Genomic DNA, 15,237 nt, shown 5'->3' with positions numbered 1-15,237 from the left:
TCCCAGCCAAGTGTTTTTCCTCCATCAGGGCATGTTCACACGCACTGGTGGAGCTTGTTCTGGGCAGCGATCCCAGAGGCAGTGTTGGTCTGGGGAAAGGTGCTCTGCCAGTGGCATTTTTCCTTCCAGTGGAACTAGAAGAATTACACCAAGCTCCTCACTGCTGGCTGCTGTGTTTAAAAAGTACCCTTGCAGTTCTGTGCATTTCTTACAGCAGCAGTCCCTTCTCCTCAGGGAACAGGACCCTTGCACAGGGTATTTTTTTTACTCAGGACTTGCTGATGCTCTTTCTCTTATTGTTTTAAGCAGTACACTGCTTTCCCCAGTCTCTACCTGCTTTTTGCTCCATTCTGTCCAAATCAAAACTGGCCATGCTTTCAGTTTTTTGAAGCATTGTGTAACCTTTTTCCCTCTTCCTCATTCCCAGTTCCTTTTTCTCAACTTCCTTACAAAGTGCTTTCATATCTGTGCTCTATGCTCTGTGGGGTTTCTTTTTTTCAGTATTGCAGACTCTCTCTGCTCCTGAAACAATTAAACCACTTATTAAAAGCTAATAGCTCACTCTGGGTCACAGTTTTTCAATGGCCCTCTAAGCTGCTGGGGATTTTGATGCCAGAGGATAGCAATGCTGGGTAGAGCTTACCTTGGATGCCAGCCATTTACTGGGGTGCTGCTTCCTTTTGTTCTAATGTTTGTATGAGCAATCTTCTGGTCTTCAGAGTCAGACTGCTCATGTGTGTGTAGATGTGGCACTTTAGAACATGGCTTTAGTGATGGACCTGGCAATGTTGGGTTAATGGGTGGACTTGATCATAGAGATCTTTTCCAACCTAAATGATTTTATGTAGCAAAAATTCCTGCCTCAGTAGGAAAAAAACCTATCTGAAAATCTTTATTCAGCCATGAATAATAATCCTGTTTTAGACAGACCATCTCAGACCAGGCTTCTTCATGCATCAGGCAAAGGTGGGTGACTGAAAAAGCTGAAGGAGTGGTTGTTCCACAAAACCATAATTAGAGGTTCATGCTTGCCCTGCTCACTCTTGACTTTCTCTCTGGCTTCTCTTTGGCTGTGCCTATGTCCAGAACACTTTGGCTCAGCGTTTTGCTTTAGAGTGTGTATGAAAGATGCTGTATGAAAGATTAATTTCCTTTCCAGCATTGGAAGTTTCCTTTCTAAATGAACTCATGTGCCAGATCATACAGCATGCTGCCGAAGTGCTGCATTTTATATGATGCCTACAGGGCTCTACTGAATGAAATCTGCAAGTCTTCAGAGTTCTTAAGATGACTTTGTGTTTATTGGCATAGAAACAGAAAAGCTGGGGCTGGAGGTGGGAAATGGACTGCCATCTTGGAAATTTAATGACCAGCTGTTTCCCTGTGATGTGTGTGGAAAAGTGTTTGGTCGCCAGCAGACTCTGTCCCGGCATCTCTCACTGCACACAGGTAAGGCAGGGCTTACCTGTGGTGGGTACAGCACTCGGGAATTCTGTGGGGTTTGTTTGGAGGAGGAGAAAGAACATAGTGAGGAGTGTGTGAGCCATCCTGGGCTCACCTGGAGCAGAGGCAATGGCTGGAACAGGACACAATGTCAGAGCAGGCTTAGGGAGTGAACATCTTATTTCTTTGCAGACTACATGAAATTTCTCCTTACCTGTCAATTCAAGCTTGTCCAGGTTCCAGCACACCAGACTGTAGACACCAACTGGTAACCAAGACTGGTAATGGAGTGAAGAGAAGGCACAGCCTTTTTTTTTTATGGATTTGGGTTTTTTTTGGACAGAAATATCATTCACCTGATTATGCTAGTGCTAAATCCACCACACTGATGAGCTTTTCAAGTGTCACTGATCAACAAAAGATTTGGCCTTGGTGTTTTAAATCTGTGAAACTGAAAGCATTGAATAACTCATTCATCTTTGCTTTCATCCTCTCAGTTCTGAAAGGAACACAGGGGCTGTTTCTACCCCATATCAACTTTCTTAAAGTGAATCTGCTTCAAATCAGCTGGGACAAACAGAGTTTTTATATGGAAGATGTGCTCTGTCAGTCTGCTGAGGTGCACCGCACAAAATAACACTCAGAAGCAAGAATTTCCCATGTAGTGCTGAGAAATCCTGTTGGTACAATCCCAGTGTATGTTGAGCCATCCAGCAGAGCCATCCTGTAAAGGCTCAGATGCTCCATGGTCTAGTGGGGTTTCCTTAGTCCTAAATTGCTTTATGGAATGAGTTTCCCCTCACACTTGTAGCATCATATTTCAATTTTGGAGGTGCAGACCTGCAAAGGAAAAGGTTGTAAAAGCTGATGTAATGTTTGGTTATTTTAATGGACCCTTCACAAAATGCAGTCTGCTGCATGCACAAAAACTGCGCTGCCAATATCTAGAAATTATTAATTTAGAATAAAAAAAGAAGAATATTTTAAAATGTGAAGCATTAGAAACTCATGATGAATTAGTTTATTTTTTTGACTGTTCTTTGAGTGAGCTTTTTCATTAGTTTATTTTTGCAACTGGACTGATGATACACAGTGTTCCACTTCCTCCCACCCTCAGATTTTAATACAAAATCATCAACTATCAGCTCTCTGCAAATGATCATGTGGGCAACCTCAACAATAACGAAGTCCAAAAATCAAATAAAAGATGCTGGGTAAAGGAGGTAGTTGCAGACTATTGACCTGTTTCTCCACTGGCTTTTCTGCAGCTCCCAGAACAGAAGTAGCCCCAGTTTTCCAGCTTATAAAGTTTTATATTATCCAACTACAAATGGTAGAGCAAATTTAAAAAGTAGCCCTAAACTACCTTCAAATTAGTTGGGGTTTTTTTCTGAGTAATTGCTCCTATAAACTTCTAAAATGTCGAGCTTCCAAAGTACCTCATCCTGAAAGCCGCTTGGAGAAACCCAAAGGAATGCACACTTGGTTACTGGCAGCTTCCAAAGCAGCTGGCTTCAGACGGAGGTACACACTCACATCTTTCTGCTCCTTTTTTCAGAAGAGAGAAAATACAAATGCCACTTGTGCCCCTATGCTGCTAAGTGCCGTGCTAACCTGAACCAGCACCTGACCGTGCACTCGGTGAAGCTGGTGAGCACCGACACCGAGGACATCGTCAGTGCCGTCACGGCCGAGGGCAGCGACGGAAAGAAGCACCCTTATTACTACAGGTGAGCACCCAGGCGAGGGCTGTGAGCCATGCACCGTCTCCTGTGCCTGCTGGGGACCTGTGACAGGGCCACCCTTCTGGTGCTGCGGGGTTGGAGCCATGGCTGAATTATTTGTCTTGCCCGTATCTGGTTTAGGATGAGCAGGGAGCCCTGGCTGGCTGCTTCGTGCTCTTTGGGGGTTTGCTGTAGGGCTGGTTTTTTTAAGTGGCTTTGTGAGGCAGCTGGGCCTCTCAGAAGCCTCTCTAACTTTTTAAGCAGTGTTCCTTAAAGTTTTGTGTTTGGAAACATCCCGTTATGTATATGGATTCACAGCAAATCTAAAGCTCGATGCTTCCAGTTGCCTCTGATTGTTCCCTTGTCTTCAGCCAAATCCAGGAAATCAAATAGTGTAAAAGTGTTATCAATCTACACGTTTCCTCTGTTTGCTAGTGGTTTATACGTTCTGTGACCAACATGGTGAAAGAAAGAAAACCTTCTGGAGAATTTGCCTGAAAAATTGAAAGGAATTGCCCAGATAAAATGGGTATTTAGACATTCTTCTTGTTGTATGCACTATTGTGCACTCTGCAAACTGTGATGTGCACTCTAGTGGCCAAGCAGATTACCAAATCACTCTTACTTTGAGTCAAAGTGCCAAGAGCAGATTTAATTACAAAATCATAGAAGTAAGAAATAAATGAGACCTGCCGGATTAGATTATCTAGTACTTCCCTTTGGGAAAGCAAAATAGTGCCCTGGAGTATATGCCTTTTCCAATCTTTCTGGCTTGTTTTAAATGTTAATGACCTAATCAAAGCAAGAGGAGGACTCTGCAAAGAAAGTTAAATTAAAGGGTCCTTTCCACTGCCTCTCAGTATCACTCTGTTCATATACTGGCTGCAAAATCTGTATCCCTGCTAATTATTCACATAGCTGAAGACTGCTGTTTTCCAGTCAAGCATAAGAAATGTTTGAACCCATTTTTACTTGCTTACACTGAAACTGCCAGGCAGTTTTGCACAAGATCCCAGTTTGGCATGGGAACCATTCCAGGGCTCGAAAATCACTCCTGGAGTGTGCAGCAAGCTCTCTGTTTGTCAGTGTATCAGCTGTACTAAACATCTTGGCAAAGCTGCAGTGCCTCTTATTGCCCAAAGGAATCAGTTAGGTGATGCACAGCATCTGGAATCTGTAGTTTTTAATTAACTTTATGATTATTTAGCATCATTATAGCATGTACAGGATTGTTGCATTGTGCCTGCCCTTAATCACATTGGCACGGCCATCAGTTCAAAGGCAGTTCAGCAGACAAAAGAATTTTGCAGTGAACACTGGGCAGCGAGGTGGAGCAGGGAACTCTGCTGTGAGTTTCCTCTTGCAAATTTGGGGAAAGGCAATAGGCTTCTGTTTGTTTTTTGGTTTTCAACGTTTCTTTTACTCTTGAATTCTCTTCTGCCTGCAGCTGCCATGTGTGTGGGTTTGAGACGGAGATGAATGTCCAGTTTGTCAGTCATATGTCCCTCCATGTGGATAAGGAGCAGTGGATGTTCTCCATTTGCTGCACGGCGTGCGATTTTGTCACTATGGAAGAGGCAGATATGAAGGCTCATGTCAACAACAAGCACACAGGTGATGATCCCTCTCTCCCAGCTGCAGTGATCTCTTCCTTGCTTTTTAGGTGCAACCTTCACACTTCCCATTAGCACTCTGCTTTCACTGAAATGCTTGCTAATTAAGGCCTGATCTCTCAAAGTTGAAGTGAATTGGACTCCAGCCAGGCAAATTATCTGGTAGTGCAGATCAGTTTTCAAGTTTTGTGAAATAAATGAAGGACTACTTAGCCTTCTTCTTCCTATTCCCCTTATCCCCCAAATCCCCTTCCCTACTGGAGTCAGTCAAATATTTCATTTGTTTTTCTGGTTTACTATTTCATCAAAATCCTGCTTTGACTTCAGCGATGATAAGGTGACTTTGAGGGCTAATTGTGCATACCTGGTCTAAATCTGAAATAAACATTATGTTGAGCTTTGCTCCTCACTGTGTTTTCCCCCACAGTCCATCAGTTTGGAATTTCACACTGATATTTAGTTGACACTGTGATTCAGCAATACCATAAATGTATTTTATATTAAATAGCAGAACAACTCCTGCTCACTTAATAGCCAAGGATAAGAGCAATAGCAGTTTTCAAACAAGCTCCATATGCTTAGTCCAACTAACGAAGCCTGGCATAATTTAAGAAGAAGAAAATTGAGATCCTTTTCATTAATTTCTCTTATAAGACCAGGCAGTAGTGTTTTTGCTGCCACAAACTACTCACAGTTGTATCTACAATACAGAACCTGATTGCATCCAGCACAACTTTTCTAAAAGCTAAATTGCTTTTCTTGTCCTACCAGGAATAAAATTGGGAAAACAGGAGGGATGAAAAGGGGAGAGAAGAATACAATTGGTTGTGTTCACAGATACATAAGTTAAATGGAACTACAGAAATATGAACTACTGGAAAGCTCTCAAGGGATTTTATGCCAGCATAGCTCTCAGCACTACTGCACTTCATAAATAGGAGTTGAAGGCAAATGAGAAACACCACCCATAGCTATGTGAAAAGCCTCAGAGCTCAAAAGTGAGCTGTGCTCTGCTGTATTTTCCTATTGTGGCTAAAAGATTGAAACTGCTACTTGTCTTTTGAAGACAGGCAAAACTCCCTCATTCTTCCTTCACCCTGCCCAACTGAGCCCTTCAGCTGGTGATTCAGCCAAATGCTCACACATACAGCAAATACAGAGAAAAAAAATAGAATGTTTTTTCTGGGTCACTTGACTCCAGTTCCCTATCCTGTGATGTTACCAGGTCATAAAGGGACTGTTTGTGAGGATATGGCATATGATTTCAAAGAAGTATCATTGTTTTAAACAAACTATTTTGAGAGATGGGCACCTGTAGACTTTCTTGCATTAAAGATTAGGGACCTTTTTAAAATTTCCTCTGTGTGTCATAGTGATTACACATACATTGTTCTTGTCCAGAACTACCCTCTGTTTGAAGCAGCAGTCTGCCTTTTCCTCCCTCCACCTTTCATCCCTCCTTCCACAGTATTTATTCCCTTAGTATATTTCTGGAGAACAACACTCTCCCCTCTAATGAACACCGAGCCTTTTCCTATGTGGAACACAGTTTTCATGCTGTACCAATCCCTCACTGCATGTGTTCTTGTTGGAACCCCTTCTCTGGACATATGCAATCACAGCTGTACATGCTGAAATGAAATAAGCAGTGGTGGCAGTGCAAACCAGCAGCAGCTACTGGGGATAGGTCACACAATAACATTCTGTGATCACATTTACCTTCCTTGGAGGCTCCCCAACACTGATTGCTCATATTCATCGCCTGTTCTGCTCCAGTTCTACTTTTGTTTTCCTTGACTATTTCCAACCTAAGCACTTCTCATTTGTAGCAAAAATTATTGTTGCTGGCCCTTCAGGTCATAACCTTGTTCTCTGTGCTATTAAATTTCATTCCATTTGTATCACTCTTGTCCCCAAGGTCAGTGAATCTTTCTGTATGATATCCAGTCATCCTCCCTATTGGCAGCTTGGGTCATCAGATTTCATTAGTGCATTCCTACGTTTTCATCTTAAAGGTGCCACTCATCAGTTTAAAGTTAAGTACACAGGTGCTGGTGTTTGCAGAGGCTTTGATCAGGGGATTGTATCACATGGAGAATTTGAAGTTTTAGTGAAGTCTCCTTTTAACACAGCTCTCATTGAACCAGGACATGGGTAGGAGGGAGTAATTTGCCCATCCTTGCCTCATTGTCTTATGGCAGTTCTCATATGGGAACTCTCTCTCTTGTTCAGTTCTAGTCTGTGATAGGGTTTGGGATTTGGACTTCATACATTTGTTGCACACATAAGGAAGCTGTGATGCTTTCTTTCTTTCACAAAGAAGCTTTATCTCTAGGCCCAGTTAAATAACAAGTGTTTCAATTATCTTTGGATAATTTTGGAGATCCTAATAAAAACGTATAAATCGTGAGACCACGCTATTACCTCTGCAATGATACTGAGGACACTCTTCAGTACAATGAGGGGAAATTATTCTCCTTTACCTTTCATCCCAAACTTACTCACTGGACCAAACCCACATAAATGGAAAGGTGGGGGAAGTTTAGCTTGCACCAGTAGGTACTTTTGGTTTCTGCCCCTCAAACCTACAGAAATACAGTGACAAGCTTTTGAACTCAGAGTAATCAAAGTGCTTTCTTGGGAATTTTTTCAGTCCAGTAATGAAATAGAATTGCATGATCCCTTCCCACTACCATCACAGAAACACTCAATTGCAGGATAAACTAAGAGATGTACTGTGGTTAAACACTAATAAAAAGGAAGGAGGCCAAACAATGTTTTTTTAATCAGCTCGATTAATTTCAGACTTGTTTTGAATTATCTTTGAATATAAGTACTTCCTGAAGTTTAAAACAGAATCATGGAGATTCCATCTAATCTGCTGACCTAGTTATTGTTCTTTGTTTTTCAGCTGAAGAGAGAAAGACACCCAGTGAATCTAACAGTCCATCTTCATCTTCGCTGTCAGCACTGAGTGATTCTGCCAACAGCAAAGAAGATGCAGATATAGCCCCCAAAAACAAGGGGTCAAATAACCTGCTGGTCATTTCTGTAGTGCCTGGTAGTCAGACCTCAGTGAACACTGAAGAGAAGTCAGAGAAAGGTAAAAAATTTGTTTAAGAAATACAAACTCTCACTCTCTATGCAGTCAATCTGGCCACAGTGTAAGGACTAAGTTTTCTTGCTCTATTTTTCAGGCTTTGAATGTGTTTTCTGTAACTTTGTCTGCAAAACAAAAAATATGTTTGAGCGTCACCTGCAAATCCACCTGATCACACGGATGTTCGAGTGTGACGTGTGCCACAAGTTCATGAAGACACCCGAGCAATTACTGGAGCACAAGAAATGCCACACTGTCCCCACTGGTGGGCTCAAGTAAGGAAAGCAAGTACACAAACTTTTACTGTGTTAAGCACCTTAATACTGTGGGGATAGGACAAAAGGAGGTCAGTCAGAAAGGGTTGGTTAACTAATAATTCAGGTTTGGGGTTTCCTTGTATTTAGATGACGCAAGGCCTGTTCTTCAGGTTTGCATCTTTACAGCAGATTGGTAACCTAGCAGCAGAGGAGATGTAACAAACTGTGGTCCTTTACCTGTTCAAGACAAAGAGAAAACAGTATGTGATGGGTCCTGCAGAGAATGAGGCAGTGCTCCAAAGAGCTTTGGGCAGAATAAAGGTTTTTTTTCAAGGCATCACAGCAAAAAGAAACGCCCAGCACGGGCTGTGTTTTGCACCTGGCTCAAAGAATCCTGTATGGCCTCTGCAACGAGGTATGAAGTTACAACCTCAAAGGTTATAGCTTTTGTATACCCAAATCCAAAGTCATTTCTCTCCAATAATGAATAACTTGGACACTTTCTGCTTTGTTTGCGTGCCCCATAACAATCATATAACTGTATAAATTAACACAATGAGTAATGCAGTCTTTTGAGATAAAAGCCCTTTGGTTTTGGCTGTGGTGGTGTCCTTTAAGGTCTTTTGGGGCAGAGTAGTGTTTCTAGAGAATGTACCCTTATGTCAAAGTCGGTTCCTGAGGGAAGGAGGGGCTGCTGGGGCCATATGCTTGCTCTGTGGACAGGCAGTGTGATGTTATGAAAGAGGCACGTCCCTGGTCTCTGTCTGGTCCAGCTGCTGCAGGAAAAAAGGCTGGAACCACGTGGAGCCCAGCTAGGGTCCAGCACAGGGCTCCCAGCTTCTGCTGCTCTTGCTGGGCAGACTGATGTTTTCAGTGCGCTGTGGCTGGGACACGAGGAGCGCACCACGTTCAACGTTGCCGCGTGCAGCTCCCTCGGTTTGTCTGCAGCTTTGGAAAACTGGTCCTGTTTGCCAGGCAGCTCTGGTCTCCAACTCAGTAGTTCCACAGGCTGGGATCTGTGGTAACTTGAGATGAGATGAGATGACTGAATCTAGGAAGAAGACCAGACTGAGAAACAAGAAGTCTGTGAGAACGATGGGATGTCTGCCTTTGACATACAGACCAGTTGTCTAATGAACATTTGTTTTAAGCTGCATAAAATCTGCTCTATTTACCAAGGAAAAACCAGGACCATAGTATGACTCAAGTCTTCCCGACAGAATGGGTTTCTCAGTCTATATTCCTATCCAACTCAAGTGATAATTAGGTACCTTGAAAGCTGCATCTAAGAAAAAGCTCTGATTTATTTTTTTTTAAGGCATCCAGAAGAGCCTGAAGAGATCTAAGTAAATTGTATTTTTCTGTCTCCTGTTTGCTGTGGGGGAAGAGAAAAAAAACATGATTCTTCCAGCTCCAGGTCAAAATCTGAGATTCTGATCCAGAGAGCACCCAGCCCAGGAGAGGTATGTGTGCATTGACAGCCAAGTCCTCTGGTGAAAGAGAGAATCACATTAGACGCCTCAGTGACAGGTTCCCTCTCTGGATCAGAGTACTTGATGTGCATCAGGATATGCGTCCAGGTGTTTTAATATCTCTTTGTCCTCCTGTTATTACTCACTTTCCTCAAAAATCTCTTGATTAACTTTTAGAGTAATATTATACCTGTACGTGCAACCAGATGTAGCAAGGAAAACACGCATAGGGAGAGAGAGAAAATCTCAGCTTAGAGACTATGCAAAATGCCAGAACACAATTAGCAGACCTGCTAAACAGTGAATGCAGATGTGTGGCAGCTAGGGATGTTGGAAGACAGTAGCCAGCTGCCTTAGTTGCAAGTTTTTGTCCATCCCCACTCTCTGAGCTCCCCAGTTCCACGTGGAAGGTGCGTGCTTGGTTTGATACAGCAGAGGTCCCTGGCAGGGAGCTGTCCCCACCAACTTCCTCTCAGCTGCACCAAGCAACAGTGGGTGTGTTTTGGGTTTGGTGGGTGGCCAGGCTTGTTCTATGTGCAGCTCAGGCTTCTTCCCAAAGTTTCACAATTCCTTCCTCTACCCTTCTTGGCCTCTCCTGGCTCAGGAACTGGGGTGAGGCCCTTTGCCATGTCCACCCCAGGCAAGCAGGACGCTTGCTGCTGTGAGGAAGCAGAACCCACATCCTGTTCCTACACAGGAGCAGTTCCTGCCATGGCAGAGGCAGCTGTAGGCAAGCAGTGCCAAGCCCACGCCCCTCTCAGCACGGCTAGCTCATCTCCCAGAAATGGGAGTCCCTACAAATCATCCGAACAGCCTGGCTTTCAGCTGCTCCTAGCAGGATACCCAGCGAGCTTATTGTTCAAGGTCACATGAAAGGGAATTCCTAAGCTTTTGCTGTACATGTGGTATTACAAGTTTATTCCATCTTTACTTAAACAGCTGTTTTCATACTCATCTGTAAACACTCACTTTAAACCACTTAATGGAAAAAATGGCCAAAGTGACTTCGTGCAAACACTAGGAATCGTTACACAAAGTACCCGTGCATCAGTCACCCACCCTGCACTTCCCGGCCTGCTTTGGGGGAAGACCCCATCAAGGTAAGCCAGAAGGTTAAAGGGATGCTCCTTCAGAGTGAATCAGTATTTTCCTAGGAATGCTATTAAATGGGCAAACCTCCTCTAAGTAGAGATGTGTCAAGGTGAACCAAATATTGGAAAGAGGCTTCACAGGAAGAACTGAGTGCCTTTTTCTCCTCCTCAGTAGGTCAGAAAGGGGCTGAGTGCCAGGGCTGAAGCAGGAACACAGGTCTGCCAGCTGAGTGACTCCTCTTTTTTTTGTCCCTGCCCCTCCTTGCTGTGTTGCCAGGTGCCCATTCTGCATCTACTCCACGAACCGCCCCGCAGCCATGGAGTGCCACCTGAAGACTCACTACAAGATGGAGTACAAGTGTCGGATCTGCCAGACAGTGAAAGCCAACCAGCTGGAGCTGGAGATGCACATCCGAGAGCACCGCCTTGGCAACCATTACAAGTGTGACCAGTGTGGCTACCTGTCCAAGACGGCCAACAAGCTGATCGAGCACGTGCGTGTCCACACCGGCGAGCGCCCTTTTCACTGTGATCAGTGCAGCTACAGCTGCAAACGCAAAGACAATCTCAACTTGCACAAGAAACTGAAGCACGCTCCACGCCAGACCTTCAGCTGCGACGAGTGCCTGTTCAAGACTACCCACCCTTTTGTCTTCAGCCGCCACGTGAAGAAGCACCAGAATGGGGACTGCTCCGAAGAGGAGAAGAAGGGCCAGTATTCGACCTCCAAGGAAGCCAGTCCGCTCCTACCAGTGAACAGCTCCAGGAACCTTCTGTCGCCCCTCTCAGTTATGTCTGCCTCCCAGGCTCTGCAAACAGTGGCTATGTCTGCTGCACATGGCAGCGGGGCAGAGCCAAACTTGGCAGTGAAAGCCTTGGCCATCAACGGTACTTCCCTATGCTTTGATAAATACTGGAACTCAGAGTTTGCCCACCTTATTCCTTTAACAATGTTTTTCCCCAAAAACCACTACGATCTCACATTCCATCCACCCAGACCTCAGACTGCACCGGGAGGTGCCTCTTCACCTAAACACTCCTTCCTCGCCTACCTTGGACTAACAGAAAGGGCAGAAACTGTCTGAGGGCAGTTGCATTCTGTACCAAAAATCCCCCAACAAACCCAGCAGGTTACACATTGCTGCAAAACGTAGCCCCAAGAGGTAACGAACACTTGTACTATATCATTAGTAAGGTTTAGCAAATGGCTCTGTGTGTATACTTATTGCATTGACATGAAAGCTGCTTTATTAAATCTCCAAGAGGTGACCTACTGCATACTTCTACCTTCAGAGGCATGTTCCCAGTACTCTTATCTAAGAAACTATTTTGTCTTGTTAAGCTGAAAAAGAAAAGAGTGTCCTTATTGGCAATCAGCACTTGTAAGATGACATATTGATGCATTTTATTTTTGGGCTTTGTGTGCGTGCGGGTGCGTGGAAGAGAGGCTGCCTGTAGTGTGCCATGACATTGCTTTTGCACATCCCTTGGATTGGCTTCTTTAATCATCTTTCTTTTTCCCTTTTCACACACTGGCTCCCTGCCTTCCCCCTGCCTTCCCCCAAACTGTGGAGCTGTAGAAGGAGCGATGTTTGGGGCGGGGCAGGGGGACACCTGGTGTATTATTTCAGTGCTGTTTGCAGCTTCCTTTAGTTGTTTGATGCCTTCCATTCAGTTGTCAAGGTTTGAAGATTTGGGGTGGAGCTGGTGAAGAAAAAAGTTGCTTTCAGCACTGCAGGATGAGAGCACGACAATGAAAAGAGTGTGTGTGTCCACACACTTGCAGTGTGTGCAGCCTACACACCCACACAGCAGGCCCGATTCTCAGCTCTTACACAGGTGTGACAAACACCTGCCTCTGGGCCACAGCATACATCTTTTGTTTTAAAAGGGCATATAAATATTATATATATACTGTATTATGCAGTGGTTACCTTTTAGTTTGCAGGAACAACTTGTATAACTAGAATTCTATGGTGGGGAAAAAAAAAATCCAACAAGGGGATTTAAAAAAGGTATGGATAAATTCTGGGTATAAATACTCAGACTAAAAAAAAGGCAGTTTTGCACAGTGCTTTAGTCTTGCACTAGTTTGTTTCTCACTTGCAAAAAAAAAAAAAAGAAAAGAAAAAAGAAAAAAAACAAATTGTGGGCTGAAGTTAATAAGACTGTTTATTTGAAAAGGTACCAGTAACTTCTTTGAAATATAAAGCTATAAAAAGATGCTTTTGGAACCATAAAGTTCTCTTTTATACCCTCAGTATTTCAATTGTACTTGCAAATTTGACAGTCCTCTCGCTCCCCTCCATGTCATCAGTAATACTTTATTCCTTTCTGTTGATGGCAGATAAAGTGTGTCCTGCTAGGAAGCTAACTTTGTACTTATTTAATGCTCCTACTTGTGGTCATTAAAATGACATGTTATATGTAGCACTTTATTGCAGGAAGAAGCAAATGCAGATTGGTTGTATAACCTTTGTTAATCTCAAAATGCCATGAGTGATCTTAATGCAAGAGAAGCTAACTGACTGTTAATTGATTTCTGTTCCTTAGACAACTAATACATGGGAAGAAAGATTTGGATTAAAAGCATTCTGTTTTACAATTGGAAGTATAAAATGTGAAACATTTCAAAATGATCATATGACATGCAGGAATGCCTTCAGACTGAATTATTGTTTTCCATGGTTTTTCTTGGATTTGGATCTGGCTATCTTTTATCAGCTATTAGAACTGTCTGACCTTGCTTTTGCCACTGTCCCCTCCCAGTCCCTTGGCCAAGCCACTGTAAGAGGTGCCCTGAGTCACATCTTTCATGCTATCTACCCACCCTCATGCTGTCCTGAAGGAACTTCCTCTGCAGGTTGTTGTGGGATGGGGGGATCCAACCACCCCTTGTTCGTGACAGCAGGAAAGCAACAACCCAGTTCAGGAAGGCATTTCTTGTCCACAAGGGCTCTTAGCCATATGGACAAGTAGAAATGTAACGCAATCTTCATTAGGTCTTAAATGAAGCTTGTGTAGAAAGACTTTCTGGATGCAAAACTTGCATCACTTTAACCTATTTGCAAGAGTCCTACATTTGTTTTGTACTGAGATGGCCAAACATTTTCCACTGTCATGACCAAATTCTTCCTGTTTGTGGAGGACATCCTAACCTGCACACTCCTGTTACCATACTGGAAGCTAATTACAAGGGGGGAATATCTAAAATCATTGCAGGTTATCCTTTGGCATTATTAATTACAGGACAGACAAGTGTCACCATTTGTTTACATTCCAGCAGACAGTTTTGGTTCTAATGAGCACCCGGCGGTTCTGTGTATGCAGTGAAGAAAACCCATCTGCTCCAAACTGCTTGTAAACCTTTATAAACAACTTGCCTAACTCAGGGCCCTGCTCACCATGCTTTACTCCATCAGAGCTCCTGCTCACACCTCCCTGGGACTACAGACAAAATAGAAAATACTGTGTTGGTAAGTACTCAGAGCATAAAATAGTCACTATCTTGACACAGCGTGACATCTGCAATCTGTATCCAGCAGCTCTACCAGTTCTGTGAAACACACTCCACACGTGCATCTCTGACCACACCACAGAAAATCAAACACTCCCAAATCAAAAAGCTTGTTTTTCACACCAACTACAGGTAAGGTACAGCTGTCCAGGAGGAAGAAGAAGGAGGACTGTTATAATAGCAGGCCACTGTATCTAAACCAAATGGCAGTTTAAATGGGGCTGGAACTTCCAAGAATGAGCTGCCCGCATGTGACCGCCACGTGTTTTGACCATATTCCACTGCACCTGGCAATGTTTAGTGTACCTGGGAAATTTGTTTAGCACTTTGGAAAGGATAAATTGATTCTTTCTGGCAAGTTATAGAAGTTTTCTCTGTAAGGAAAAGTGTGTTAGGAGGTTTTTATTTTTTTAAGAAAAAAAATACACTATTTATCAGAGCTCTCGCATATTAAAATAATTTGTTTGCAGTTCAAGACTAAAGACAGGAATGTTCTCCAGAGGTTCCCCCTACTGATTAATGACCAACAGTTCTGATAAATTCCCCCCACCATAAAGGTAATTTCATACTGGTTTTCACTATGCATCCTTTAACTAAACCTGACGTGTTTTTCCATTCAGTAATTCAGTTAAAGGTCTCAGCACTTTTTTTTTTTTTTCTTCTTTTTTTTTTTGTTTACTTGTTGTATTATGTTCAAATATCATTCTGTCAAGGTTTGTGTACATTAATAAAAATTTGTATTGTATAAAGCTTTTTGCATTATAAGGCTGTACAGGGTCATTTTGACAGTAACTGGTATATTTCTTTGCATCTTATGTTGCATTGCCAATTTCTAGTGTATCCAGTTTGGAAGTACAATATACTCTAATTAAAAAGGTTGGCTATATACTGGTTTCTTCTGGTTTTCTTTCCTCTTTTTTTCATCTTAAATAGATTTAGAGTTGATTTGGAGGTGGGGGGTAAAGGATTCTCCTACAAGACCAGAAGATAACATCTTCCCTTTTTTTCATTTTATCAATT

The 15,237-nt window shown here is 43.0% G+C and overlaps 1 protein-coding gene across 12 annotated transcripts in view; it reads left to right on the top strand.

Moving 5' to 3' along the window:
- Nucleotides 1-15,103, top strand: part of ZNF827 (zinc finger protein 827) — a 154,941-nt gene extending 139,838 nt beyond the window's left edge. For 5 of the 12 annotated variants that reach the window (XM_086889335.1, XM_086889333.1, XM_086889334.1 and 2 more), the window contains 6 exons: nt 1,312-1,449; nt 3,002-3,173; nt 4,615-4,781; nt 7,692-7,883; nt 7,978-8,155; nt 10,978-12,664. In XM_086889335.1, the coding sequence (XP_086745461.1) occupies nt 1,312-1,449; nt 3,002-3,173; nt 4,615-4,781; nt 7,692-7,883; nt 7,978-8,155; nt 10,978-11,785 (1,655 nt within the window). In that variant the 3' untranslated portion in view covers nt 11,786-12,664. Of the gene's footprint in view, nt 1-1,311; nt 1,450-3,001; nt 3,174-4,614; nt 4,782-7,691; nt 7,884-7,977; nt 8,169-10,977 lie in introns of all 12 variants that reach the window. The other 7 variants (XM_086889329.1, XM_086889328.1, XM_086889330.1 and 4 more) reach the window with 4 other exon arrangements.
- The last annotated feature ends 134 nt before the right edge of the window (nt 15,104-15,237 follow it).

Source organism: Cyanistes caeruleus, chromosome 5 (genome assembly GCF_971803275.1).
Source record: "Cyanistes caeruleus chromosome 5, bCyaCae1.hap1.1, whole genome shotgun sequence".
In the NCBI taxonomy this organism is placed as follows: Eukaryota; Metazoa; Chordata; class Aves; order Passeriformes; family Paridae; genus Cyanistes; species Cyanistes caeruleus.
The sequence above is the reverse complement of the archived record's forward strand: the minus strand, read 5'-3'. Positions and strand labels throughout refer to the sequence as shown.